At 41.9% G+C, this 27,957-nt stretch overlaps 2 protein-coding genes across 8 annotated transcripts; both read left to right on the top strand.

Moving 5' to 3' along the window:
- Positions 1-864: 864 nt before the first annotated feature.
- On the top strand, positions 865-1,959 carry GPR132 (G protein-coupled receptor 132; the record flags this gene model as incomplete). Its single annotated transcript, XM_080618779.1, has 1 exon — positions 865-1,959. The coding sequence occupies one exon, from the start codon at positions 865-867 to the stop codon at positions 1,957-1,959; it is 1,095 nt and encodes a 364-aa protein (XP_080474905.1).
- Positions 1,960-16,120: 14,161 nt separating this feature from the next.
- On the top strand, positions 16,121-27,161 carry CDCA4 (cell division cycle associated 4). 7 transcript variants are annotated; one of them, XM_080617514.1, is made up of 4 exons: positions 16,121-16,244; positions 20,711-20,791; positions 23,096-23,795; positions 25,593-27,161. In XM_080617514.1, the coding sequence occupies exons 2-4, from the start codon at positions 20,753-20,755 to the stop codon at positions 25,598-25,600; spliced, it is 747 nt and encodes a 248-aa protein (XP_080473640.1). In that variant the 5' UTR covers positions 16,121-16,244; positions 20,711-20,752; the 3' UTR covers positions 25,601-27,161. The 7 variants fall into 7 exon arrangements, with proteins under 7 accessions (XP_080473640.1, XP_080473634.1, XP_080473639.1 ...); XM_080617511.1 differs by lacking the exon at positions 25,593-27,161 and adding an exon at positions 22,774-22,942 and having other exon boundaries at positions 16,202-16,244; positions 23,096-25,377; XM_080617509.1 differs by lacking the exon at positions 25,593-27,161 and adding an exon at positions 22,674-22,942 and having other exon boundaries at positions 16,225-16,244; positions 23,096-25,377.
- The last annotated feature ends 796 nt before the right edge of the window (positions 27,162-27,957 follow it).

Genomic DNA, 27,957 nt, shown 5'->3' with positions numbered 1-27,957 from the left:
GATCAGCCTCCGCCCTGTGCCTTAGGCTGTATGCCAAAAGCCAAGGAAAGAAAAGCATGCTCCATGCAGGCAGCTTAAAAAGTCACAGGCATCTCCTTCCTGAGGCTCACTCATGGGTGCCAAGCACAGGAAGAAGACTTGGAGCAAAGCAGGAAGGAAGGAGGTAACAGGAGTCAAGAGAAACATTGGGAACCATGTGTCTACAGAAAAACTCTGCCACTTCCTTCCTGCCCTGCACCATTGTCAGCTGCACTGGGGGAAGCATGCCTTCACACAACAAGCACAAACAGCAGGCATAGGCAGTATGAGAGGCATAGGCAGAAAACAGAATATGCAGACAAACACAGGGTTAAGAGACATATGCAAAGTCTGGGAGAGGGGGAAAGAGTGAACCTTCAACCACTCTTGAAGGCTTTTTTCTTAAGGTGTCTGGCATAGACAGCCGCTGAGATGGCGTGTAACTGTGCAGTGTCCCTGCCACCATCTGCCTCATGTACGAGTTGTGGTCACCTGCTGTGCTTTACCATCGAAGAGGTCTTCAAGACTTCTATGGCATGCAGGTGTACAGCAGTTCTCACACTGGTCAAGCTCCACATGCCACATCCCAGGAGATGTCTGGGCAGAGAACTACTGATGACCCTGAAATCAAGCACCCTTTTTTATCCCCTCTACATAGCAGCTCAGTAGGTGGCCTGGAGTGCCTGTCTTAGATGCTTCCCCAAGACAAGCATCCCACTTGCTCCCCTGATGCCCTGTTGGCACCTAAGGGACTGTAACCTTTACTGACATACTTTTACGTGATGCAAATGCTAACTTTCCAACTTGTCTTCTGATTCTCAGGAAACACCAGCCGGAAAAATAATAATGGAAAACTGTACAGACACAAATAAGACATCCATTTGCACAGGAGTTCCCTACAAAGACAGCAAGACGCTTCTGGTTGCTGTTTACAGCATTGTTTTTGCCATAGGCCTTCCAGCGAATTGCTTAACTTCCCTGCTTACGTTCATACAAATCCAAAGGAATAAAGTCATTGCCATCTACATTTTCAGTTTATCATTGTGTGAGCTGACGTATTTAAGTACCTTGCCTCTCTGGATTCTCTACGTGCAAGATGACCACCAGTGGACTATGGGTGAAAAAGCTTGCAGAGTAACAGGATTCATCTTTTTCTGCAACATATACATCAGCATTCTGCTTTTGTGCTGCATTTCTGTGGATCGTTACGTGGCACTGGTGTATGCTCTGGAATCAAGGGGAAGAAGAGGACAGAAAAAGGCAATCATAATAGTGTTTTTTCTCTTTGCTGTGGTTGCAATAATCTATGTTCCAGTATTTTACATGGAAGATAATCCAGGTAGTAAGACCTGCTTTGAGACTTTGCCCCTTGACATAAAATTGGCTTCTTTCAGCTTTGCTAGATTCTTATTTGGATTTGCCATACCTTTCACAATCCTCATTTTCACAAACTATAAAATTTTCCAAAGTACTAAAACAAGCAGCAGTTTGACTTGTCGTCAAAAAGCCAAAGTGAAGTATCTGGCTATTGCCATCATTATAATTTTCCTAATGTGCTTTGCTCCCTACCATGTGGTACTCATAATAAGATCCATATACTTCATGTTTCATCAAAATTGCTCATGTCCATTTGAAGAAGACATCTATTCAGTTTTTACAGTGTTTCTGTGTTTAGCCACTGCAAACAGCATTGCTGATCCAATCATCTATGTGCTGGTTAGTGAAAACGTCAGAAAGGACTTTTATAGGAGTCTGAGAAGATGGAGATTGAACTCATCCAGGCTAAATTCATCCATTAATCACAAGAGTGACAGCATAAAATGGAAAATGTCAAGAGAATCACAGGAAGGAGGAGTAAGAGAAGAAAACAAAGAAACAACAGATTCATCTGACATTCAGAAAACCTGTAATAGCGGCCAAGACCAAGAAGGTGGAAGCTAGCAGTTAGCTGCTGGCACAAATAAGTTGTTCCCAACACCAGCTGCAGGATGCACACTGCAACATGCTACTTATATGCTGATGTCCGTAGGAAGTTTTGCCACAGCACATGGACTAGCAGCTCCTTGAGGATGCTATGGAAGAGATGCTTCTTATTTCTGCTTGTCTCCTACAATAAGGTTTGCCCACCAGTATCATTGGTGAAAACATTGCTTAGCTAAGGACATGTGGAATAAACAACATAATTTACTTTGACTCACACTGAAATCTTAAAAACTTATTTTGGGTCTGGTTCTTATTCATATGAATTCAGAACCAGTTTTCTCTTCTGAGCTGGACAAAAAAATATACCTGCTGAGGAGAACATGTAAGGCCCATTCTTGTGGTTGAAATGTTTAGTTCTTGAGGAGGTACATGTTCAGATTCTCATACACATACTCTGTTGTTAACGTTTGTGGTTAACCAGTGGAAAATATTAAAAATGAGGAAGTCTTTCAACACAAGCCTTGAAAACGTTCCTGAATACTTTAGTATGCAGCTTTATCTACCTTGCACATTCTGGGAAGAATTAGAGGGCAAAACAGTGGCCTGGTAACACAGAGCAACAGTACTTCTGTATTAGTCAAGATCTTGCACTGTCCTTAAAGTCTTAAAATGTACAGTTCTAATGCTTGATATTTTATAATTAGTAAATTTTTTGCAGTTAAACCTAGAATGCACAGAAGTATATAGAAAATTTTCACATTTCTAAGTGGAGTCAAGCACTTCTTATGCCATCTCCAAACATTTGTTGAACTTGTGTTTCATTTCTGCTTAATCTTTCATTTCTGGCTTCCCTTTTGGTATTGATCCAACTTTTGCTGTGTAGGAGTCTGCACAGAGTTAAGTGCCTTACTGACAAGGAAGGGCTGGCAGCATGGAGGACTGTCCCATTGCCCCACAGAGGGAACTCCCTCAAACCCACTGCTGGTGCACACAGCACTGTGCTGGGGCAGACTGTGTTGGTGCTGCTGCCACTTTCACTATGAATAAATTATCGATAGTAGTTTCCTGTGCCTTGAAACCAGCATTTAAAAAATAGGAATGATACAAAACTGGCAAGATTTATCTAAACAGCTTCTTCATATTTTCATGCCATCAAAGTAAAACAGATGAAAATCATGAATCAATTGCATGTGTATTTGAGTACGTTTGTAAAGTGTTTTACAGTATCATTCTACCTGTAATGTTTTATTTCTGTAATATTTTAAAATTCTTATTAATGTTCAAATTTCTGAATTGAATTAATATTAACCAATGTTAATGTAAATAGAATACTTGTTAATATGTTAAAATTTTCATAGATATTTCTATAGATTATGCTTTATTCTTATACACTTCAGGAAAAAGCATTGTGCTAAAATGGCATTTCCTCAGGTCATTATATTTATGACATATTTAATTTTTGTATTATTTAATTACTCCTCCGGTATCTACCTATGAAATGCTTGTGTCTGCAAAAGTAGTTCACATAATACTTACTAAGAGATTGTTTCTTGGAAAAATGTGAAATTCTGTTGTTATGCTAATTAACAAGTTCTGGTTTTCTATTTTCACATGCACCCCAGAAATCAAACTCTGCAAAGTGTCAAGGAGAGATCTACAAAGTGCTGAATACCTGTAACTTTGCTGAAAATCAAACTTTCCGTTGCTAAAAAATTCAGCAGCAGGCATTGCTTGTAACAGCGCCAGTGAGCGCTGGTGATTAATCTCTGGAGACGCATATGCAAACTGCCTTAACCTCTAGATTTTCATAGTCTAAATGTAAACTTTGATGAATAATAATGGTGAATTTACAAGAAACCAAAGGTACAGACTTCTGAACTGATCGAAATGATGCACATTGGATGTTCACCTCGATTCATTTAGAAATCTCTCTGATGTTTTTCCTCTGATAAAAAGTGAGTGTCTTCAGAGTAATCACTATTGGAGCCCCGGGCCATAGATGCAGGGGACAGGGATTAGAAGGGCCTGATGCAGAGTCTGTAATTCTTTTGCCTTGCCTAATTTATATGCTGTTCTAAATTACTATATCATTATGCATCTTAATGAAAATCCTTGGAGCTTGTTTGTTCAGATGCACTCTGAAACAAAATTCTTAGAAGTGACAAAGCCCTGAGCAGCCTAATCTAACTTGGATCATCTAATTAGATGATCTCTGGAGGTGCTGTCTGAACTAAAATATTCTGTGCCAGATTACTGCAGGGATTAGGGGTCAGGTACCAAGCAATGTATCCACATGGGAAAACTCCAAATTCTGACGTTTTTGGATAGACAGAAAAGCAGCTTTACATCTGAGTGGGGACATTGAGAAATGCTATTGCCACATTGTTAAAATATCCCATCAGATGAACCAACTGTTTCTCATCTGATGAATTCAAGCATGTGACCTGTTCTGTCACACAGTATCTGACTGCCTTACAGGCAAAAGAAAGGCCTCAGCACAGGGACACATGCTCGAGACGTAGCAAAGGACACTAACTCAGGTCTTAGCAGATCTGAAGGGTGGGTTGATTGTATGAGTCTTTCCATCCTTTTCTCCTGCAAAACATTACCAGTGAGAATGCAGAGGCTGCTTTGCGCTGTGAAGAAAGGTTCACCTACTACATCATATCTACAGTTCTCAACACAGCTATTTGGATCTGTTCCCTGGCTTCCTCAACTCAGCTTAAGCTATAAAATGACTTGGAGAGAGTACAGAACCAAGCCTAGGCCATGCTTCTCAATTTAGTCTTTAGACAGCCAGGTTTCCACACGTCAGGTTCAGGATGAGTAAAATCACTCACCAGTATCAGGGGGTGAGATTCGAAAATTTCACTCTCTTCCATATTTTATCATTTTCTCAGTTATGACTTCCATAATTTGATTTAAAGAATAGTGGGCTACTCAATAAATAAAACATTCTTTTCTTTTTACATGTGTCAGACATTCATAACATACCTGGGATATAACTGGATTGCTGATTATTTTGAGTGTGACTGTGAAGCATAAAGTGAATAATTTCTGCCTATGAACTACAGCTGGCCAAACTAGGTTTTGCAGACAATACATCTGTTTCATTTGTTTATTCATCAATTTTACATTATTTCTAAAGACTGCATTTTTTAAGTAATTGTTTTGGGTAACTCACTTATAAAACTCTATTCCTGCCTAAGAAATGCTTTCATGTTCAGCACTGAATTGTACTTCAGGAGGACAGTTACACAAAACAGGCAAAACCAGATACAAATGAACTCAGACTCTCTATGCATGACAAAGTTTCCTCTGCAGTTGGTGGCCCTGTAGCTGATCTCATTTATTCTCTGATATCATGTACAACTCAATGCCAAATTTCTGTTGGCTAGTGAGTGATGAAACCTAACTCAGAACGAGGCTTTCAAAAAACATCCACAATCTAAAGGCTTTTCTTCGTGAGCATGCTGTCATCCTACAGATCACACTGGGGGATAATCTTTTAGGAAACATCCTTTATACAATGAAATGATGCCAAAGTTGTATCACAGGCCAGAATATGTGTCTTGTTTTCAAATCAGCACAAGCTAAAGGTAGCAAATAAGGGTAGGGGGGATTGCATCAGAGAGGTGCAATCATTTTTTTAACCTCTTTGCTGTGCAGGCAAGCATACAGGTGGCAGCATCCCCAAAGCTGGATCTTCCAGCATGCCTTCTGCAACTAGTGTCTAGAGGATGTGATACCTACCAGTGCTCTCCATCTCACCCCGCTGTGCCTCCTTTCCCCTGCACAATTAACTTGTGCACAGGAGAGGAAGCTTCTCACGATGTATTCGCACCAGGGATGTAGCATGGCCTCATCATGCAATCTTCAAGTGAAAGGAAAGTGAGCCATAAAAAAGAGAAATCTGTTATCCCAGATTAGACTATTATTAATAACAGATGTTAGTTGCTGCCATCATGAGCTATTGGTAAGAAAAAGTAGGACTCTAAATTCACTGTCTCATCAGTAATTCAGATCACTGAAAAAACTTTTAGGGTTTTAACCCTCCTACTCCTGTAAGAAATGCTCAGAGACAACAAATCAAAAACCAGCCTTGCAGACTGCTGCAGTCTGCTGAGGATAGATGATAAGCTGTGTGGTAAGAAATTCACAAAACATCACATGAAAATCATCTACATGAGGAGCCTCAAAATAAGCCTTCTCGGTATGCCATGAAATGATCCATCCTGTTCTGCAGTCTCAGTCTGTGACAGGGCCCACGCATTTCAGCCCATGATCACAGAGAATCCCCTGCATGTTCAAAGGTCTGTCTTGAAATAGTTTCATGAGGGAAGTGAAGAATCAAATTGAAGAGAGATACTGTGGGAAAGAGTGCTGTGTGATACACAAAGTTCTGAAAAGCCTTGTAAACTTAAAGTCACAGATGTTCTGAATGAGTATGCAAATATCCAAGTGTCCAGAAAGTTACTTAGAAATGCCTCAGCTGTATCACAGTCCCCCATCTGTAAAATGGGACACTTCTTCCCTTGAGCATTGTCTGTCTTCTTGGTTTAAAATACAAGCCTTTGCAGGAGATACTAGAAAGAGTGAGCAGTGTGTCATGTGCATATTCAGAGCTTACTGCAATGGAGCAATGAAAGGCATGGAGGCAAATAGAAAGTATGAAACCTCAAATTCTAATGATTCCGCACTTTCAGGGGCAGATTCAAAGCACCTTAATTTTTTCCCCTTAAGCCTGGGGCATCACAAAAGAAAAAAAAAAAAAAGGCAAATTTTCATTTTAACTTTGGGTCTCCTTTTGGTAACATGAGCACTAAGCCTCTGTGGACTTCACTGGGATTTTTCCTCACTGGGATATTTTGGTGTTTGGAGGTGTTCTTGTGCTTACAAAAGGTAAAAGTTAGTTCAGACTAGAAATGCTCAGGGCCAAGTGCGCACAAGGTTCGTAGTACATCTCCAGGTACGGGAGAGGCTACAGTCAGTAACACTAACAGCATTTGGTGTTGCAACTTGGGTATACAGTAAGCCACCAGTAATAATCTCTAAAATCCTTAGTGCTTTGAGATCTATCAATGCAGACACTGTCTTTCAAGCTCCTCACTTCCTGGCACTATTCACATGTGCTGGGAAGCACTTTCTTAGCACCAGGTTTCTGGAATGGTTTTCTGACAGTGTGAGCCTGATATGCTTGAGGCAGCAGCACTATTGCTTGCTTATTTGATTAATTTCAGGGGGTAGGGGTACTTTTCTCAAATGTAATCAAGAAGAGTAGGTTCACACTACCTACTACACGTAGTTTTCATTATTGTATGTTTGACATTTATAGGTGACTTGACAAAATGCTGGGTAAAGGACATTTAATGAGGTAATAAAAAAAACCCTGTAATTTTCCATTTAGCTGCATGTATGGTTCCTATCTACCTCTAATTCTTTCATTCAAATCTTTCCTAAAATAAGGCTTAGGCAAACAGACAGTCTATAGCTGTCAGTGGAATGGTGCACTTAACTGCACTGTTCGCAGTGATAGCTGTGTCTGGAAGATAACAAATGCACAACCCTCAAACTAAACTCAAAACTAGATGCAGCAATATGTAAAACAGAAAGAAAATGTACATTAAATAACAAGGGAACTCAGGAGTATGACTAACTTCCTGCTGTCTTGACTATTACTGCGGGAATGGCCTGTCAACAAAAGGCAGGAGATTCTACACAGGCAAAGTACAAATCTGAAGTTTCTATCAGAAACAAGTAAAAAGGGGGCGAATGTGGAACTTCCTTTGTACACACCAGTATGAAGCAGATACTGACAGAATGTAATGTAATAATAGAAAGGGAAACTAAAAGTCAGCAGGTAACTTCAGTATTCACAAAAGCAGAATTCAAACACGTGTGATTTTACAACTCAGCAAGGGGCTTTCCCTAATAGGAGGCTGAGTAGACTCTGCTTGCTTCATTCAAGGATGATTCACTCCCTCTTCTGACCTCTTCTGACCAGAAATGATCCCTTCTAATGAGAGGTGAAAAGCTGGAAATTATATTAAATATTTGTCTTTTTGCTTTCTTAGCATTCAATTTCAGATACTAGAACAGTTTCTTAGTCAAATCCCAAGATTAAAAATAACACTCTGCAAAGAAAAAAAAACTCTCTGGAGTTACTGAATACCATTACAAAGAAATCTACGTGAAGTTAAACCAGAGCTGTGAAACTAGCTGTGGAAAATGAAATGCGAATCTGAACTTTTTTTGCTGGTCCATAGTTTCAGATCATAATGACTTCAAACCTTCACAATTTGGAGAAAAAAATCTCTTGTATTTTTATGTAGAAATGTAGCTTGGACATATTCTTCCATGATGTAAAGCAATACTAATGTATCATCCTGACTTGTCCATGCTTCAGTATCATGTCTAATTGACTAGCATGAAGAAAAGCTTTCATGAAAGCAACAAATCAATGAAACATTCAACACATCAGTCAACTATGGGTTGTGAGTCTTCTGCCTCTATTCTGAATCATGCAGCAGAAGTTTCATTTCAGAAATTATCCTGAGAGATCAATTCCCTTTTGCTATACTTCCAGCTTTTGTTTTGGATAAATTTCTTTGTGCTTTCCAGTGTAATTCAATCTTGATCACATTTAAGTCAGGGGATGACGTTTTTCCCACGAGTTTAATGTAGTCACAAGAGGGCACCAGACTCTACCGTATTTCTCCTGCTGCCAATGGACTTCACAATGGAAGAAAAAAAATCAGTCTCTCTTGTATCTCTTAAGTGCACAGCCTGTAATCATAAATTTGTAAGACATTGTGCTGCTAGGTAAATCAGTCTGTACAGATGATTTGTGTGTATTTATGCTCATGCTTACCATACAAGCAGCTGCTGAGGCAGACACAAGGCTGGGTTTTAATATCTATCCAGCTATGACAGAAATATGCAACTTTTTTCAAAAGCTGGCTACAAACACAGAAAAACAAGAAGCAAAAAAAAAAAACAGAAGTGAAAGCAAGCAAGAAGAATCATGGAAGGAAAAGGAGAAAGAGAATACCCTTGCATTACACAATAAAAAATAGAGGATGATGGAACTTGCAGGGATCTGTTCATGATTCCCTGGAAAGGATGCAAGTGTCAGGGCTGCATAAACATACCATTTAAGGCATTCAGCCCCTGTGGTAACTAAACACCCAGCAAATTCTAACCAATTCTTTCAGGAGTCCCACTTTGCCTCCCTGTCTCAGCTAACCACTCTCCACATGGTCCTACACCACTGCTCACTGCAGCACAGGGGACTTTCTCCCAAGTCTATTGGCATTTAGTGCTATTTGTTAGCCAGATAAAGTAAGGCCAATTAAACATTTATTATTCCATTAACATTAGACATGTTGAAATGATTGCTGGGAAACCACTGGCTACTGACAGAGCACCAGGAGGCATGAGTTAACATTCCCTTATTGCTCTAAAAGTCAAAGCTGTCATTCCCATCATGGTACAGGATGAGAACAAGAACAAGAACAGTTCACAGCCTGTTACGTATGTTCGTATTCATGCTTCTAATTGGGCTAACCCTTTAACCAGATCAGGCAGGCAAGCATTAGCAATCATTCTCTTAGGAAAAAATACAGTAAAAAAATCACATTTTTAATATTCTTTTTTGCATCTTAGTTTACCTAATTATGCTCACTTTTGGATACAGTACGTTTTCCAGTTTAACCTATCAATTCACCAGACTCTAAAACATAATTTGGAAACAACCCAAACAGTCCAACAAGCCATCACAGCCTTCACTTATTCTTCCAGGGAGCACAGAGGGTCATTTTAACTTGCAGATAAAGAGTTAACTTCTATAACCAGCATATTTCTCTAACCAATGCTTAATTTTATTCAATAGAAAATCACATTTCTCTTTTGGAAAATGTAGAACAACTAATGCTGTCAACAGCTGTTACCAAAGTCACAACCACCAGAATTAAACTACTGCATAAGAAACTCAGTGTTCTTATTTTTCTACTTTTTCCTTCTATTTTTCATGGTCCAAATGCTTAACAACTTTAAGGCAAGCCTAAAAATAAATAACTGATCTACATACTCCTAAAAGTTTTGGTAGCTTTAACTGTGCTTTTGAACTATAACTCTCCAGTTTGCCACTACAGCAGAGATTTGTTTCCCACTGGTATTGTAATTTTCAGTGACACGGCTTCTAGAAAAAGCACAGTGCCTTCCAAAAAGCTGGTTTCAAGACTCAAACACTGTAATATGAAAAGATGCAGAACAGCAGAGGTGTAAGCCTCAAATCTGGCCTAAAAAATCTGAAAGCCACACTCTAATGTATGTTCAAGGATATCTGAAAAAGGAATTATTCATTAACTTCTTCAGCTTGCAACCGCTTCAGGCTATTTTGTTCTTCCAGTATCTGCAGTTTTCAAAGAAAGGTAGAGCTGGTGGGGGGAAAAGGATCTTCACATGTAGAGCACAAACACATTCATCAGAAACAGACTATGCTGAGACGAAAATATGGTACTTAGCTTGCTGCAAAGAAAGGAATACCTCATGTAGTGACAGGTTGCACATGTTTTTTGAGCTTGTGGGTGCTATTTAACAGTAGATGCTTAGTTGCTATAGCAACTGTCATACCCTATGGTATTTATGCTTAGATATGGAACACATTTTAAGCAGCAACAGACAACATGGCATTCAAGTGTCCAAAATGTATGTTTAGAAGAAAATCCTTGTTATGAAGGAAGCAGGTGTGTTCCTGTAGTTATTATAAAACCTTTGTAATAATGCAACACTTCTGCAACAACAAAACAATCCTGCCCCTTATAAACATAAACGCAACTACCATGATGATCCAGAAGAGGGCTTAGAAGCCTTAAAATAAAACCTCAAACAACATTCAGCACTTTAAAATCCCTCTTAGCTGACTGCTACTGCATAATCTGAAGACTTCTGCTGCCTGGTATAGTGCATGGTGCTTTGCCACTAGAGGTTTCTATTGTGGTTTAGCATCTCACTAGGTACCGCTTTTAAAGTCTTCCTCTCATCTGGGCTTTGTTCCTACTACAGATGTCCACTACCAACACAAACGCACGTACTGGCTGTTGGCCCCTGCCTGCCAGCACACATACACATTATGTGGCTTCATGACTGGAATTTCTCAAGCATGCTTTGTGTCCCTTTGGCTTTTTCAGCTTTGTATATCAACCACCATGGAGAACACTTACTCCAAATTATCTGGCAACAGTAAATCTTGCTGAAAACACTCCTATTTTTATTTTGCACATCTAAGTGGTTGAGGAGCATAAATAAATATTGTAATATGAGAGCACTCTTTCTTTCTGGTTCTTTCCACCATAAGAGGAAATACGGTCAACAACTTCTACAGCTGCCTGTGAAGAGTCCTTAACTCCAATACATCCACTTTAGCCAGGTAGGCTAAAAGTTTGAGGACTAGTACAAGTCTAATAGCTTTCCTGTGTCTTTTTTCCACTCTATTTCCTTCAGTCAAAACGTATTAATACCTCTTCTTAGCAATTTATTATCGGTTCCATAAAGTTAGTAACTGACTTGGATAAACACCATGTTGGTGGTTTTAGCTCACAGAGTTTCTTAATTTGTGCGAGTTCTTAAAAAAGACTTGTTTCTTAGTTCATGTCACTTTCAATCCCTTTGGCCTCCTAGCAGATAGATCAGATGACCACAGCCATAAAACCTAAGGCCTGAGGCTGGTGGCCTGAGGCAGACAGATTTCTGCCTAAGAACAGATTTTCTTTGCCATTGCTGTATTGACAGCCACATACCCTCCCTCCCATCACCTGTTTATTGCTGCTTTTAGGTTTTTCGCTAGCACAAACACCCAGCTCAGCCAATATAGCCAGCCAACTGCTGCCATATTCAGACATGTATTATCTGGTGTGGATTAGTTGGAGTAATGAGTGCTCTGACTATGCTATTCTCATTTTGTAAGCCACTAACATCTGATGCCAGCATCATTATCATCCAACATCAAGCTACAGTTAGCCCACAAATGCTCACTCTCTTACTATGAATGCTTCGGTTTGTTTTACACGCATCAGATGCCTGCTGTTCTTTGTTCAACCCCCTCCTACAGGTAGAGCAACAGCCTTACCAGGCTCAGAACAGTGAAGGAGAAGCTTATCCTCACTGAAGGCTGAGCAGAACTTCCAGCTATCATTGGTGGTCCACACATTAACAAGCTGTAACAATATAAAACCACTTTCTCTTCAATTCAGTGCACCATGACTGCAGACCTCACACAATTAAGTTGTATCCTGTACCTGCCTTACAGGGCCCACCTGAGCTGCTACAACAGGCTTACTTCTTAGGGAACAGCCACATTTAATTACCCTCCTTAGCTTTTCTTCCATCTGCTCCTGGATTTTTTTAGGCTAGCTCTGCAGCAGGAATGTGCTTGTCTGCAGAAGCACTCAGGCCTGTTTCATAATGCTGCCTATCTCACAAGTAATCAGAATTTGCCAGGTTGGGCTCAAAGGAAATGCTACATTATGAGTGGGCCTCCTGCCCTACTCTGGAGCCAAATTAAAAAGACAAACATATCTTAAGTACTTTAATCAAACAGTAATTACCAGAGAAACAATACAGACTCAGAGCAAGTCCACGTTGCCTTTAGCAGGCAGAGGCAAGCAAGCTCTGTCCCCGTTCTGAACCAGCAGGATCAGAGCCAAAACTTCCAAATCTCACGCAGTCCCGCCAGTACAGCACAGAGCTTGAGCTAACACACCTTGTCTCTCAATAAGATTCACTAGCCAGAGTACAACACTGCACTGACGACAGCTCATGGCTTCCAGTTCAGGGCTGAGTCATGCCTAGTTCCTAGTTCTTTATTTTTGTCTTTCAAAAGCACAGTTCCAGCCCTGCTCCTGGGCCATTGTGTTTGTATTAATTTCTGTGGTTTTATAAACACTGTCCAACTCTGAACCTGCCTTCCCGGCACTGCTGATGTGCGAAAGTCTGGCCAGCTCAGCAGGGGCTGAGCAGCTCTGAGAAAGGAGCAGCAAAGCTCCAGAGGCATCAAGCACAGCCCAGTACAGGCTTGCTCCAGAAGGGAAGGAAGGGGGCTGGGAGCACTGGCTGCTTTCCAATGAGCATGGCACGCAGGTCACACCACCCAGTACCAGCCACTGCCGGAGGAAGAGGCAGGCCGCGGCTCCCGGCGAGGAGGCTCTGCCAGCACAGGCAGGCTGTGGGATGGGGAGAGCCCGAGCTGGCTGCCAGCACAGCTTGCGCAGCCGCTGCTGCTCAGCTGTGGCGAAGGCAGCATGGCTGGAGCCTGGGTGAACATGCAGCTCTCACAGATTGAAGCTGGATCTGTCCCTCATCCACCCCGAGCACAAGCTAACCATGGCCCTGCCAAGGGAAAGGGCTCAGGGTAGCTGCTCCACCTGACTCAGTCCTCTAGCTATGCAGCAGAGGCTTCATTCAGCTCAAATAAGCCCCACCATGTGCTAAGGATGGATCTGCACCTAGGACCCTCTCAGAGAGGTCAAGGCAATGCCTGCTCCTGTTAAACTAGCCCTGTACCTCCTGTTTTCAGACAACAAGGACATCCCATTCACCCCTCTTTGACAATCACACTTTTATAAAGGCTGCCAGTTCTTTTGAATCCCCTTGGGATTGCCACTTGCTCTGGAGATTTTGCTGGGTGCCACTAGTGATCCATCTTCCTATGAGAGATCTGCTGAGCTGATTTACATCATTTTCTTCCCCATCACCTGTATTACTCATTTCATCAGCAAGCAGGTTGCTCTGCACTGTCTCACTAGGTGCAGTGCCTCTCAGTTGTCTAGGAGCTTTGAATAAACATTCTGAATCACTTTTTGATTTAAAAGTCTCCTGCCATTTCTGACCAGTAATTTCCCTTTTTGTGTGTGTGTGTGAGTGTGTGTGCAGCTATTGTCTTCATTTCAGTTTCCCCTATCAAGTTGCTTGGCAGACGTTTCTTTTTAGTTCTGCTCCATGCTTTGCCTCTAGAACTTCAACACAGGCATTGGTTCTGCTTTTGCTTGCAGATTATCTTAGCTGTGAGAGTTTCATGCACTGAGGTAGCTTTCTCAAAATATATGCTTAGGAAATTACCAGGTTTTCACCTGTTTTAACTCTGGTGTTAAAATTGTTTACCAAAATCAGTAGGAGGATGAAAAATTTTAGTGCATAGCTAAAATTTGATCTTTGTCACATTGTGTTTACAATTAGATTAAATTATTTATAACACTTTTAGTCTTACAAGAGATTGTTTGCTTTCTAGGGCTGCATTGTTTTGCATAGGTCTGCCCAGATTTTTCCATTTTGACTTTTCAAGTTTTGTTTCTCACATGTGAGATGTGGGAGGTTTTTTCCTCCTGAGAATAATCAAATCTTATCATACCTCGACAAGACAGTTTCGCAGCTTTTCAAAGAAGACAGAGTGCTGAGAACCTTTCACAATTTTTCTTTCAATGGTTGAATCAGAAACGTAGATGATACAGGTTTTAAGCCATCAGAGATCCTCTTGTTTCACTGGAGAATTTATTGTGAGAAAAAAAAAATCCAACAACCCACAACAAAAACAAAAATTACAAGACCCCCTCACTCTGTGTGTGTGTGTATATATATGTATATAAAGGTAAAGAAAGGGTAATTATATACCTTACTATATAGATGATGCTATCACTAGAAAGAGCAATACCAATGAATTCTTCTAGCTGAGCACCTCCAGGGAACACCCCACGCACTGCTTCAAAAGGGAAGTCCAGAAAGGCTAAAGTTTCTTGCAGGAGCTGTTGTGGGATTACCTCTTTGTACTCTTTGCAACGAAACTAGAAGCCAATGTCAAGCTGAATAGAGCATGAGAACATCTCTCTTTGTGGTATTGTTCTTTCAAAGTTTTGACTCATATTTTTGCACCATGATGGCATAGGCCCACTGCAAGAAACTGTGAGGGGAACTTACCCAAGGGGAAAACACTGCAGTTCACAACCTGTACTGTCCCAAAAGCAGATCGCGCTTTGCTATGGAAGTGTTAATCCCCTCCTGCTTTCCCGTATCACGCTACTGCTCGGTTGTTTTACAGCCTTTCCTACTGAACTTCACCCACAAGACCAGCTGATCCCTTTTCCCCATTTTCTTTCCCTCCCCGCCCCACCGCTAACAGCACACACCTCCCACCGGCCTGAGGCTGCTGCAGCAGCTGCCGTGTTCCTGCGGCTACGTCCTGGCCCCACTCCTTTCTGGCTACTTCGGAGACAGCGGCACGTAGCTGCAAGAGCGGGAATGCGACTGAGGAACGCTCGCTCAGACTAAGTACTTGCAGATGTGCAGCAGCATCGAGCTGGAGGTCACAACAGCGTCCAAAGCATTTGGGGGGTGGAGAAGGTGTTCTGGCCTTTTTTTGTTTTGGTTGGGTTTGTTGTTATGTTTGATTGGGTTTTTTTCGTTCAGCAGGGCGGTTGGAGAGGCAGATTCCTGAAGGGTGGAAAGCCTTAGCCTTTCCCTTTGCCCCAAGGAAGCGGCTTCCCCGTGCTCTGGCTCTGAGACCTGGGAGGCCAGGCCCAAACAGGAAATGCCACAAGCCTTGCTAATGGAGTCATGAGGCTTGGCACCCCCCGCGGGGCGGGAGCTCCAGGGGAGGAGGCGGCCGTGTTTGGAGCTGGGGGCTCTCGGCCTGGAAGGAAGTGGCACCCGACAGCAGAAAACAGCCAGGCCCAGCGGGAAAGACGGCGCCCCCCCGCCCTCACGTCACGCCTGCAGCTCCCTAGGCGCCCCGTGGGCTGCAGCAGGGCAAGGCCTAAACCTGTTCCCGCCGGAGCCCGTGGCCTGCAGCCCAGACACGCCGCAGGGCCTTGGCCGCAGTTTGAAATCAGGGCTGCTCCGCCTCGCCCCCCGCCTCCGCCTGCCGCCAGCCTCTCACGGCCGAGGGGAAGAGCTCGGGCGCCATGGCAACCCGAGCCTCCCGTAGGCGGGGCCTGGGGGCGGGAAAGCCCGGGAGCCATGGCAACCGCGCCGCCAATCGCAGTGCCGACCGGCGGCTGCATGGTTTGGCGACAGCCAATAGCAACCGCCGTTTCCTTGCAGGCTTGGCTTCCGGGGAGGGCCCGCCTCTCAGAGAGTAGACGGGGGAGGAAACGAGTTCCTTTGTGGGCTTTGACAATAAAATGGCGGGCGGGGGGAGGCGGGGCCAACCGTGGAGTTCAGCCACGCCTCCCCCCCTGAAGCGCGCAGCGGTCGGTGAGGCGAGAGCGGGGGTTTCTGCGCTGGTAGGCGGCGGCGACAGCAGTGGCGAGGCGGTGAGTAGGTAGGCTAGGCTGGGTAGGGCGCGGCGCGGTGTCCTGGGCCCACCTGCCTTACCCGGGGCTCAGTGTGGGGCCGGCACGGGCGGGGAGCCGGTGCCGGCGGAACCCGCGGAGGAGGGAGTCGATTCAAAATGGCGGCGGGCCGTTTGCCGGGAGCGCGGGACGATGAGTAACCGCCGCCTGGGGCCGTTCCCGGCCGGGGCTGGGACTGGTGAGCCAAGGGAGCCTGTTTCCTTTCGGACGCCGGGCACTCCTCTTCTCTACTCGGAATCTTCCTAAGCTGGTGCACACGCACCGCCCGCGTTTCCACCTTCGGGCGCCTGTCCGGCGCCGCTGCCCGCCACCGCTGGTGTGCTGTGATTGCGGACCTCCCCCCGCACCCCGGGCGAACGCATCGCGGCTTGATCCCGCCTCGTCCGCTGCCGCGTTCCCTCCTCAGCCAGCGTGCGCTGGGGCTCGCTGCCCGTCTCGGCCGCGCCCGGCGGCACGCCTTTCCCCTCCGGCTCTGGCGGGCCGGCCTCCCCCACCACCCCCCCCAGCGTCCCGGCCTCGGGCGCCTGCATTTCGACGAAGTTTCTGCCCCTCGCACCGTCTGCCGTCGCCCTAGTTTCCTAGCCTGCCCTTCCTCTGGAGCTAGTGCTCCTTCCCGAAGCCGTCGTGTCCTGCATAGGTACCTGCTAGCCCCCTATACTGGGGTTGGAGAGAGACACCCAACCCCCGTGCTTTATAGGAGCTCTAGGTGCTTTTGTTCAAGTCCGAATATGGATGTTTCTGACCCTATTAGCCCTCTGCTGTGTCTGTAGCCCAGCTTAGAACTGAACATCACCATACATACACATGCCTAAAGAGGAGTACCTGGCCTTCCATCTTCTTTTCACTATTACACGTAGCTTTGACTTCTTCGCACAATCATTATAAAGGCTCAGTTTTGGACTGACGATTAGAGTGGTAGAAAGAACACCTTCTTATATTCCCTTGCTAACTATCATCACAGTATTTGTGGCTGTACAAAAAGAAACAGCACTCTGCTTAAGTGAACCTCCAGCACTAGCCGAGGTATCTCTTGTCTGCTTTCTCATAAAGATGAACATTGTAAAATTTCCTCGTACTCCAACTCTTGGGAAATTACTTTTTCTATTAAGCGCTCAAGTGTATCTTTGGCAGCATATTAGCACACGACTCTGAACTGAGTGCAAATCTGGAATGTTTAAGTTGATGCTTTAGTAAGAATTGGATCCAATTTCAAGCAGCTTCTTTGTAAAGCAGACTGGGAAATTGTCAATCGCAAAAGCAAAGCTTTTAATGAATTCCATAATACTGCGCTTCTAATACTCATTTTTCCCTACTGTATTATGCTTCGGATAGCTGTTGTCTCCTTGACAGCTTTTTTTGTACAGCTATTTCAAACAGTGGTTAAGTTTAACACACTTGGTTTGGGCTCTTGACACTCTGATAACAGTGGAAGAAGGGAGATGATACAGCTAGTCTAGATATTGCCTCTTGGACAGAGACAGATGCTGCTTGAAATTAGCGGTGGATTTTGAATACCATGACTCTAAAGCAGCAGCAGCAGTCTTGCTGTCATGTACCAAGAAGCTTTACACAATGGCTAATGCCTTTTTGAGTATGTTAATACGTAAATCAATAGAGAAATGTACTTACATTTTAATTAATTAGGCTTTAAATTTAGCATTCTCTTGAGATGAGTGCTTATTGGCGATAGTGCAGCAAAGTCTGGGGGAGGTCATTTATTTGCAAGATTTTAATTGCATCTTATAATGGCTATGAAGTTAATTTATTTTTTTTTTTTTTAACTGTGAACTTGGGTTCTGAGGTACACTGGTATGCCAGTTAATAGAATCTGAGGAGATAATTGCTGTGATGGGAATAATCTTTAAGTTTATGCTAACAGAAGTCCACATGGTTTATTTATTGCTCTAGGGAAGAACCTCGAATCATATGCAGCAGGCCTTACATGTTATTAAATTCCATGGGAAAACTGTTTCCTTCTTTAATGTGTTAATAGACTACACACTGATCTGGACTGCCAACATCCGCTGTCTTCAAGTTTATGGATGTGATAATGGCTCTTTTACCAATAACTTGTGCTTTCCATCAACAGTCCCCTCCTGTCTCAGTCTCCTATTCTGGGAGGTGAACAGCTAAAGCGTCTTCCTCTAAAATCGTCAGATATACAAAATAGCATCAGAAGATATTTTTAAGTTATTTTTCTCATGACTGCATCATCTTTATCTGTAGTTGTTGACGGGAGGGGAGGTTGTTCAGTTGAGGTTTTTAAACAAAGCTTATTCCCATGTCACCTACCCTAAAGTAGAAATTTCGGGATTCAGTTACCATGTAAAGGCTCTCAAAGAGATTGCACTTCAGGTCTAGAATGTTCTGAAAGCATAACCACAACTTTTATACCATCATCAAGGTGAAATACGTTTATTGATTTGATATCTTGGTGTCTCACTGGAGAGTGGTGGTTCAGATGCCTCATGACCCTGTCTTGAATATTGCTGTGAGTTTCTTTGCAGATGAGGATGAGACTATGGGTTGGTTAAAATACAGTTTCCATGACATAACAGCATTTCAGTCTGAATATTTTGGGATTAAATAAAAGTATTTTGGCTGGTTTGGGTTATTTTATGAGGGTTTGTTTGTTTGTTTTGTGGGGGTGTCCTCGTTGTGGTATTTTAACAAGTGTGCAGCTTCTTGAAGAAAACATGTTTTCTGTGCCTCCTCACCCCCGACCAAGCCCCTTGTCAACCATTTACTCACCTCAGATCTGAGAGCACTCACTCTTCAAAAACAATTTACTACTAGAAAACAAAAACAAGTGCAAGGCCCTACACCTGGGTCAGAGCAATCCCAGGCACAGCTACAGATTGGACAGAGAAGAGATTCAGAGCAGCCCTATGGAGAAGGACTTGGGGGTGCTGGTTGATGAGAAATATAACATGAGCCAGCAGTGTATGCTTGCAGCCAAGAAAGCCAATCATATCCTGGGCTGCATCAAAAGGAGCATGACCAGCAGGTCGAAGGAGGTGATCCTGCCCCCCTACTTTGCTCTCGTGAGACCTCATTTGGAGTATTGTGTACAGTTCTGGTGTCCTCACATAAAAAGGACATGGAGCTGTTGGAACAAGTCCAGAGGAGGGTCATGAGGATGATCAGGGGACTGGAGCACCTCCCGTATGAAGATAGGCTGAGAAAGTTGGGGCTGTTCAGCCTGAAGAAGAGAAGGCTGCGTGGAGACCTCATAGCAGCTTTCCAGTATCTGAAGGGGGGTTATAAGGATGCTGGGGAGGGACTCTTCATTAGGGACTGTAGTGATAGGACAGGGGGTAATGGGATAAAACTTAAACAGGGGAAGTTTAGATTGGATGTAAGGAAGAAGTTCTTTACTGTGAGGGTGGTGAGGCACTGGAATGGGTTGCTCAGGGCGGTTGTGAATGCTCCATCCCTGGTGGTGTTCAAGGCCAGGTTGGATGAGGCATGGGTGACATGGTTTAGTGTGAGGTGTCCCTGCCCATGGCAGGGGGGTTGGAACTGGATGATCTTAAGGTCCTTTCCAACCCTAACTGTTCTATAATTCTATGTCCATGTGCATCCTCTTTACTTGTTTCTTTTCTAGGTATGTACTTCAGTTGCAGACACTGAACTGTCTTGTACTGTACAGACATATCTAGAGAAGTATCTGAATTGCTTTCATATTTTATTGTATAAGCTTTTGTAGCCTGTTGAAACAGTTTTGTTTTTTTTTTTTTGTTTGTTTCACTATTTAAAGGAATTGTTGCATGTGTTTGGTAATTGTACTTGGTATATCAAATCTTATTTTGTCTTAAATGTGTTTTAAAAACTCAGCCTTCATAGTTACAATATTTTAATTACTGTCAGTACTTTCATTATTGTCATATTTCAACGTAAAACTTAGTCATAAAGTTTCTGTGCTGGTAAAGGAAAATTCTCCCTGGTTTTGCTATGTTTCAGTTTTGTATTTGTGTGTTCTTGCTCTTTTTCTTTAGATGCTACAGAGAGACATAGGTTTGTACAACAGAGGTGAATACTGCATAGTTTTGTGATGAAAGTAATGAGGACTTGCTTTCAGTATGCGTTTGAGTGTGTTTAAATTTTTCAGATGATCGCTAAAGATTTTGTTTGCTCTTTAAATAGCAAAGATGTAGGGATAAGGAAGAGGCTGGTCTGAAGGTCAGGGTAATAACCTGGGACTAGACAAGCAGTTTCTTTCTCCTATTGCAAATTTTTGGGATATTGTTGGGTGAACCACCTTTGTGCTGTAGCTGTAAATTTGGTTTAATAGTACTACTCAAGTTTGTAGGAGTGTTGTGAAGGTAGTGCAGTTGAAGGGAGGTGTGTAAGATCTGGAAATGGGAAACTATTTTCTCCTGCATCTCCTATACTTGCCTGACATCTTGCTTCCTGGTACTTGGTAGGTGGTGCTCTGACTTTTACTGTATGGACTCTTGCTCAGTAGCATGGGAGAAGAGGAAGGACTACATCAAACGCAATTACTGGTATGTAATACTTGCTTCTTAAATGAAGCTGTAATCTAATATTTTGTGTGGTCTCAGGAACAGGGTGACAACTGTTTTTATGATGAGAGTTACTGATTGCAGGTGTTACAGCAAAAAATTCCAGTGAGTCCTGTGGAAGGAGTATCTTTCAGAATCCATAAACATTTTTTTCCCCTGCTTGTACACACACCCAAGTGTGTGTGATGTATTAGGTTTTCAGGTTTTCTGCTGTGTTCTGTTCTTCTGTTGGTGTGTCTTAGAAGGCATTTAAATGCCAAACGGTAGATGTATGAGAACCAGCTTAATATTCAAAGTGTTAATTATTCTTCACAAGAATATAAGTTGTAATAAAAGAAGCTTCAAACTCTGCACAAAGTGTTTAATTTTTGATGACATAATCATACAGTCAATTAGTAGTGCCAAAAGATGTCTCTAGAGGTGAAGTTTTACATGGGGGGAGGTCTGTGTGTTTAGAAATTACTGTATGTATGACTTTGGGAAAATTAAATGGGATGTCCTCCAGTAGGAGGGTAGCTGGAAAAGGCACTATCAAGTAAAAATTTGGGCTGTATTTAATGGGAGTAATGCAAATAGGTTAGGTTACAGAATAAAAAAGGAAAAGAAATTTCCAAAGCATTTAATGTATTGGTAAATCAGGGATAGGTTTTGAGAAGTCTATGAAAAATGACCGTAAGACCAAGTCTATATTGTAGTCTCTGCATATTATGATGTCTGCATATTATGATTTCTAAGAAGTTTTGTACCTTTAGTAGAAAGAATCTTCAAGAGTCAGAAGATCCAAAAAAGGTTTATCCATGGATATATACAGCAATATAAGAAGCATTGTACAGAGTCAGAACAAATGTTTATCTAGCTGCTGTGCTATCACCAGGTTTTCAGAGTAGATAAGTATTTAATGTATTTTGAAAGGAACGATGTTGTTGCACTTCGGTGGATTTTTAGTGACTGAAAAAGCTGAAAGAGCTCTCTGAAAATATGTGGAACATACCATAGCAACCAGAAAAGCAAGGCAGAGGTTAGGGCTTACCAAGGGAAATGGAAAATTATACAGAAAGACACTGCAATAGTATTTTGGGTTTATCAGCTTTTAGTTGAAAAACTTTGGCTTGTTTGGGTCACTGCATTTAAAAAAAAAAAAAAAATCCCCAAATACTGGCCAAAGAGGAATTCTAAGCAGTGAAGACTTAGAAGGAACATAACAAAGGTGAATAAATGTAAAGATCAACTCCTAGCTTCATTTTCAGCCTAATTTTTAGAAGACTAAAAGAAGTGAGGTCTACTACATTAAAAAAAAAAATAAATTAAAAAACACTGTATTTCAAGAGATCATCTGCTGTATGTGCATGGGGTAGTGTTGTCAAAATTAGTGCAGATCAGAACAAGACCTGGAGGCTAGGGCTTCACAGTCATACCTTGGGAAATTCAGCAAGTGATTTTTAGGTGAGGTGTAAATAATGAGAAGCCTGCGTGCACCCCACTTTCTAGCTGGTGAACTTAAAACTAGGAATACAGGATTTTTGCTTTATTATAGTCGACTGTGAAAGAAGTACCGAAGTCCATAGAGAGGATGGCTGTGCCTGTCCCTATCCATTTGCACAATTCATGTCAGAATTACACAGTTAATTTACTCACCTGAGTAAGGGAACCAGAAGGACTGCTTTAGGCACCTCAGTTGAATGTCTCAAGTTCTGTGGAACAAACCTAGATCTTACTCTCTCTGTAGAGAAAATAAGTTAACCTTTTCAAGTATGCTGCACATGCTGTTTTTTTCCATGTTCCTCTGTTAGGCATGTTGATGTTCTGGAGAGGTCAAATATTTTGAAGATGGTGTGCCAGGCTGTATTTTTATTTCCAAAATTAGAGGTTATGCATGCCAGTAGAAACTCAGGAGGAGTGAGGAAAAGCTGCCTCTCCAATAAGTGAAATACAGCCGTTGAGATGTTTGCTTCTGTGCGAAGCAGTGGCTCCTGAGTTCCATGAAGTGTGGAGCTTAATGGGAGCCAGGAGCTGGGAGCCCCTGCCACTCTCTGATGCCATGACTTGTGGACCTGCTCACCCCTGGTTCCCGAGTGCCGTCTTTGGGACCCAGTCCTGACCCCTCTTGTACCACACTGGCCATTCTGTAACCTGGTATGACAATTCTCATGTTTCTATCTTAACAAAATTTGCTGTTTAAGATAAGTTTTTTATGTTTTGTTTTTCAGTCCTTCCTTACCCCCTCTTGAGCTGTTCGCTTTGTACAAGAATATTTTATTTTTTTTTTTTTTTTTTTTTTTTTGACAGGACACGATGTTTGTGCGAGGATTAAAGAGAAAATGTTTTGATGGTGAAGAAGACATTGAAGGAACTCTGGCTGGTATTAAGGCTATTCCTTCATATAATCTTCAGCGGCAGTCACTTTTAGATATGTCCTTGGTTAAACTTCAGCTGTGTCACATGCTGGTTGAACCTAACCTTTGTCGTTCGGTACTTATAGCCAACACGGTACGGCAGATCCAAGAGGAAATGACTCAAGATGGGACTTGGCAGATGATAAACACACAGAGTACAGGGCAGGCATCCTTGGATCGTCTTGTTTCAACAGATATCCTTTGTCGTTCATCTAGGGAACAAGCTGAGGGAAAGCATGTTCCAGGCTATAGTACTTTCAATAAAGACTTTGAGGGTGATCAGGCACAAGATAATTCAGAAACTATGTCAACAGTCTCTTCAGTGCAAGCTCCGAGAAACCTGCAGAGCAATGTGTGGGAAATGGAGAACCCACAAGAAAATAAAGGAAACTTTCAAAAATCATTAGATCAAATATTTGAGACACTGGAGAATAAAAGTCCTAATTCTGTTGAAGATCTGTTTTCAGAAGTTGACAACTCTTACTATGATCTTGATACTATGTTAACAGGCATGATGAGCAACACAAAAATGGGACACTGTGATGGGCTGGAAACATTTTCTTCTCCAACAACTACAGCTTCTAACTCTAATTGTAAATCTGATCTTAATGAGCTTGATCATATTGTGGAAATCCTTGTTGAATCCTGAAACTCCTTATCTAGGAGATAAAAGTCTGTTAATGGGAAGAAAAGACATGAAAGCTGTTTCCACAGTTCTATCAAATCTGCACGTGTATTTTACAAATATCTATATATTATATAGATATATATATTAAAAAGCACTTCATATTGCAAAATAGTGTTAACTCTTAAAGTTAACTTGCAACTTGTAGTGTAATAAGCCAATCTATTGTCCATTGAACTGTAAGTACATACGGTAAATGTGTTTTAAGTTTTTGGTCCAAGGCTCTTGAAATTGGGATCCTTTTACCAATCATTTTAGCCTTTGATGGAGGATATGCTCAGTGAGAGGGATTCTCACATCTTTTTCTTACACTTTGTCCAGTAAAAATGGTAATAAATGGAGACAAGTTGGATAACTGGTTTCCTATTTTCTGCCAGTCTCCACTTTGTTATATCACAAAACTCCTACCATATCTGCTGCTTCTGTTCTAAGTTGCTACATGGCTCTTAAAGAGCAGTATGCAATAGTTCCTGTTATCCTAGCTAGCTTATTCTGGGTTTTGCTACAATTTTTACTTCAAAAATAGTTTTAAAGTGTTTATTGGTGTTTAGATTTTTTCAGGTATTTTCCTAAAATATATTTTTACTACAGATGTTATGTCAGCTGCTAACTTAGTAACTTTTGATCATACCTGCAGTTGATGTATTTTTTGAAAGGTTTTCAAAAAGGGATTTTTTTTTTTACTGTGAGCTACTCAGTGTAGTTCAGTTAAGTGTATATAACTGTAAATACATGATTTTATACTTTACATTAAAATGTAAGAGCTGTTTTCATTATTCTGTTTTATAGAGTAGTACTTTACTAAATTGAGAATTGTACAATTATGCTTTTCACACCCCATATACGTCAGTATCATTAGAAGAGCTTTGATCCAGCTGGGTACAGTTAATTCACTTCAGACCATTCTTTTTGTTAGCTGTAAACCTAAATTACATAGGTTTTTATTTATGTATATTTATATGTAAATGTCATCAAGTGAATTGTTTTATCAATGAGGTCTACCGTCAAATATTTGCTCATATGGGTTAGCTCTCTTGCACTACTTACTACAAAAAGTATTACTAATGGCCTTTAACTCTCAACTGATGTCATGATGTCTTGTCGTAATTAATATGCTTCACTCTTACCAAGGGTTTCCTCTTGACTTATTTTAATAACAAAAGATAATGCAACATGGGACAGTATTTTTTCTTCAAGTACTCACATTCATTGTAAAGTATATATAATTAAGCTAAAGCTTATGAGACATTTTCAGGGAAAAGGGATAGGTCATGCACAGTGTATGGTTTTGTTCTAGAATGACAAATGTTTACCTTCACAAACTGGTACGGGGGAAGATCCCCAAAATAAAAGTGAGGTAGACAAGAAGGGGTGAAAAAGGTTCTTTTTTTCTGGAATGTGTTAGTGTTCACTGTGCTAACACAGGGGAAGACAACTGCTAGTAACTTAGTAGTTTTCTGTAGTCTTGAACTAAGCAAGTTGCAGAACATGGAGGGTAACTTTCTGCATCTGACAGACTTTTCCTTCTAACAAGTGACCTTACTTCCTACACATGATCCTCTTCCTATTCTCAAACCCCTAAAAAGGGGAGGGTGGGGGCAAGGGGCATGAAGGACATTTGGGGCCCCTAACATGAGAAGGATGTAGACGTGTTGGAACATCTCCAAAGGAGGGTCATAAAAATGTGAGAGATATATATGTTTAGTATCCTAGGCTGCATCCAACGAGGCGTGACCAGCAGGTCCAAGGAGGTGATCCTGCCTCTCTGCTCTCATGAGACCCCACTTGGAGTACTGTGTACAGTTCTACACATTCCTCAATCTAAGAAGGACATGGAGCTGTTGCACAAGTCCAGAGGAGGGCCATAAGCATGATCGGGGACTGCAGCACCTCCCATATGAAGACAGACTGAGAAAGTTGGGACTGATCAGCCTGGAGAAGAGAAGGCTGTGTGGAGACCTCATAGCAGCTTTCCAGTATCTGAAGGGGGCCTACAGGGATGCTGGAGAGGGATTCTATCAGGGACTGTAGTGACAGGACAAGGGGTAATGGGTTCAAACTTAAACAGGGGAAATTTAGGTTGGATATAAGAAAATTCTTTATTGTGAGGGTGGTGAGACACTGGATAGGTTGCCCAGGGAAGTTGTAAATGCTCCATCCCTGGCAGTGTTCAAGGCCAGGTTGGACAGGGCTTTGAGCAACCTGGTCTAATGGCAGGTTGGAACAAGATGATCTTAAGATCCCTTCCAACTCAGACCATTCTATGACTCTATGACATTTCAGTGTCACCTCCACAAAAGGAGACTGCTGAACGTACAGTTTCAACAAGAACTGTAGAAGCATCTGGTTTGGGAAAAAATGGTATCACTTTGCTAAATGTTTCAGACTTGCTAGTTGAATGCATATTGACTCAGTCGAATGACACCACACAACTGGTGTGAGTCTTCAGTGAATTTGAACATGTTTCTTGTGTTACATCAGATCATCTGTAGTTGCTGTAGTAGTTGAATGTTGCTTCCTCAATTAAAGCTTGATTAATAACTTCATATTAAAGGATGAAATACCATATAGACACTTGCCAGTTCAGTCCATGTGATGTGGCTGGGACCAAAGAAGCAAGACTATATTACATGTTTTAATTAATAGAGATACCACTCAACTGAAAGGTGCTGCATTCATACATGCTGCTTCAGGATGACACAAATATTAATGTGAACTGTCATATCTCACAGTGAAATAACAGTCTGTTTTATTTGGCAGTGTTTGTTGCAGCAATAGATATTCCTTCAAAATATTTTTCTTGATGCTTCTCTGTGTGTGAATAGGTCCATTGAATCGGGCAGCAGATGCCTTAAGGTAAAGCAGAAAGCCAGGCAGTTTCAAGGTTTGTAAAGGGAACATCAGTATTGAGTTGAATAACTAAATATCTTGTCCTTCTGGGAAAGTTCCCAAAATCTGCTCTGAACTGTGGTTGAAAATGCATAGGTCTGAACAGCTGTGGATGTTGCTCTCTGTCCCTCCTCACTCTCTTTTTTCATTCAATGAGCAATTGCATGGTAAGGAATTTAAAAAGATGCTCTCCCCTGCTTTCTTAGCGTGCATCAATCTCATGTTACAGGTAGGAATTTGTTTAATTTATCTGTAACTTTTAAATTATGTGGGAAATGCACGTGGGGGTGTGTGTATAAGTACATATCATGTATCTTGCTGTATGACGCATCTAGCCAGTTGCATTTCTTTGCTGAGGAAGCTGTCCCTGGTTAGGGCAATTTGTAGAGACTACTTGGCTTAACAGGAAAAGGATTAGGTAAGTATGCATTTATGTAGTTCAGCATTTAAACAGAAATATATATCCTGTTTTATTATGTTCTTAAAACTTATGCCAAACCTCATGTGCTTTCACATGCCTGGTATCTTGGCTCAGGCCGTCAGCAGGTATAATAATTTGTATTGCTGAAACTTGCAGTGTCACTGTTCAGAACTGATGTGTGCCTGGAACTGGTCTGACTTTGCAAGGACTGGTCAGTGCAAAATTGGCTTGTCTCCCTACAGCTTTCTTGGCATGCTTCAGTCTAATTCAGCTGCTCATGCTGGGTAGCTGCACTTCTGTGTTAGTTTGGGGTTTTGTGTGTGCTTTGTGTGGGTTTTTTTGGGGGAGGGAGGAGGAGGGAGTAGGATGTTTGTTCATTTAAAAAAAAACAACCCACTTTATTTTTCTACCTTGCATTGTCGTTTTTTTTTTGCTAGTCCAAAGAGGTCTTAGTTACATATGCATCACTTAAAGGTTAATATACTATACTTCCCCTCTATGTATTCCTCTAAGGTGCTGAGAGACATCAGAAATAATAGGATGTCTGTAAGATGGTGAATTTTAAATTACTTATTTTGTGAACTGTTACTACAAATGGTGAGAGATACTTGCTGGTGGTGATATAATTAACTTCTACATATAAATGGGCAATAATGTAACCTCTGCTAAATTAGGAAAGGCTTCTGTCAGATTTTGCTACCACTTCTAGCATCCTTTTTTCTTTTATGTTCTCCTAGGGAAAAGAATCATGAAACTTGCA

Source organism: Psittacula echo (assembly GCF_963264785.1).
Source record: "Psittacula echo genome assembly, chromosome: 5".
Classification (NCBI taxonomy): Eukaryota; Metazoa; Chordata; class Aves; order Psittaciformes; family Psittacidae; genus Psittacula; species Psittacula echo.
Note: the sequence above shows the minus strand (reverse complement) of the source record. Positions and strands in the feature narration are given on the sequence as shown.

Excerpts from the sequence above, each read along its gene's own strand:
- CDCA4 (XM_080617508.1), top strand. The coding sequence starts at position 20,753 with ATGGGAGAAGAGGAAGGACTACATCAAACGCAATTACTG. Across the intron at positions 20,792-23,095 it reads TACATCAAACGCAATTACTG|GACACGATGTTTGTGCGAGG; the intron begins GTATGTAATACT and ends TTTTTTTGACAG.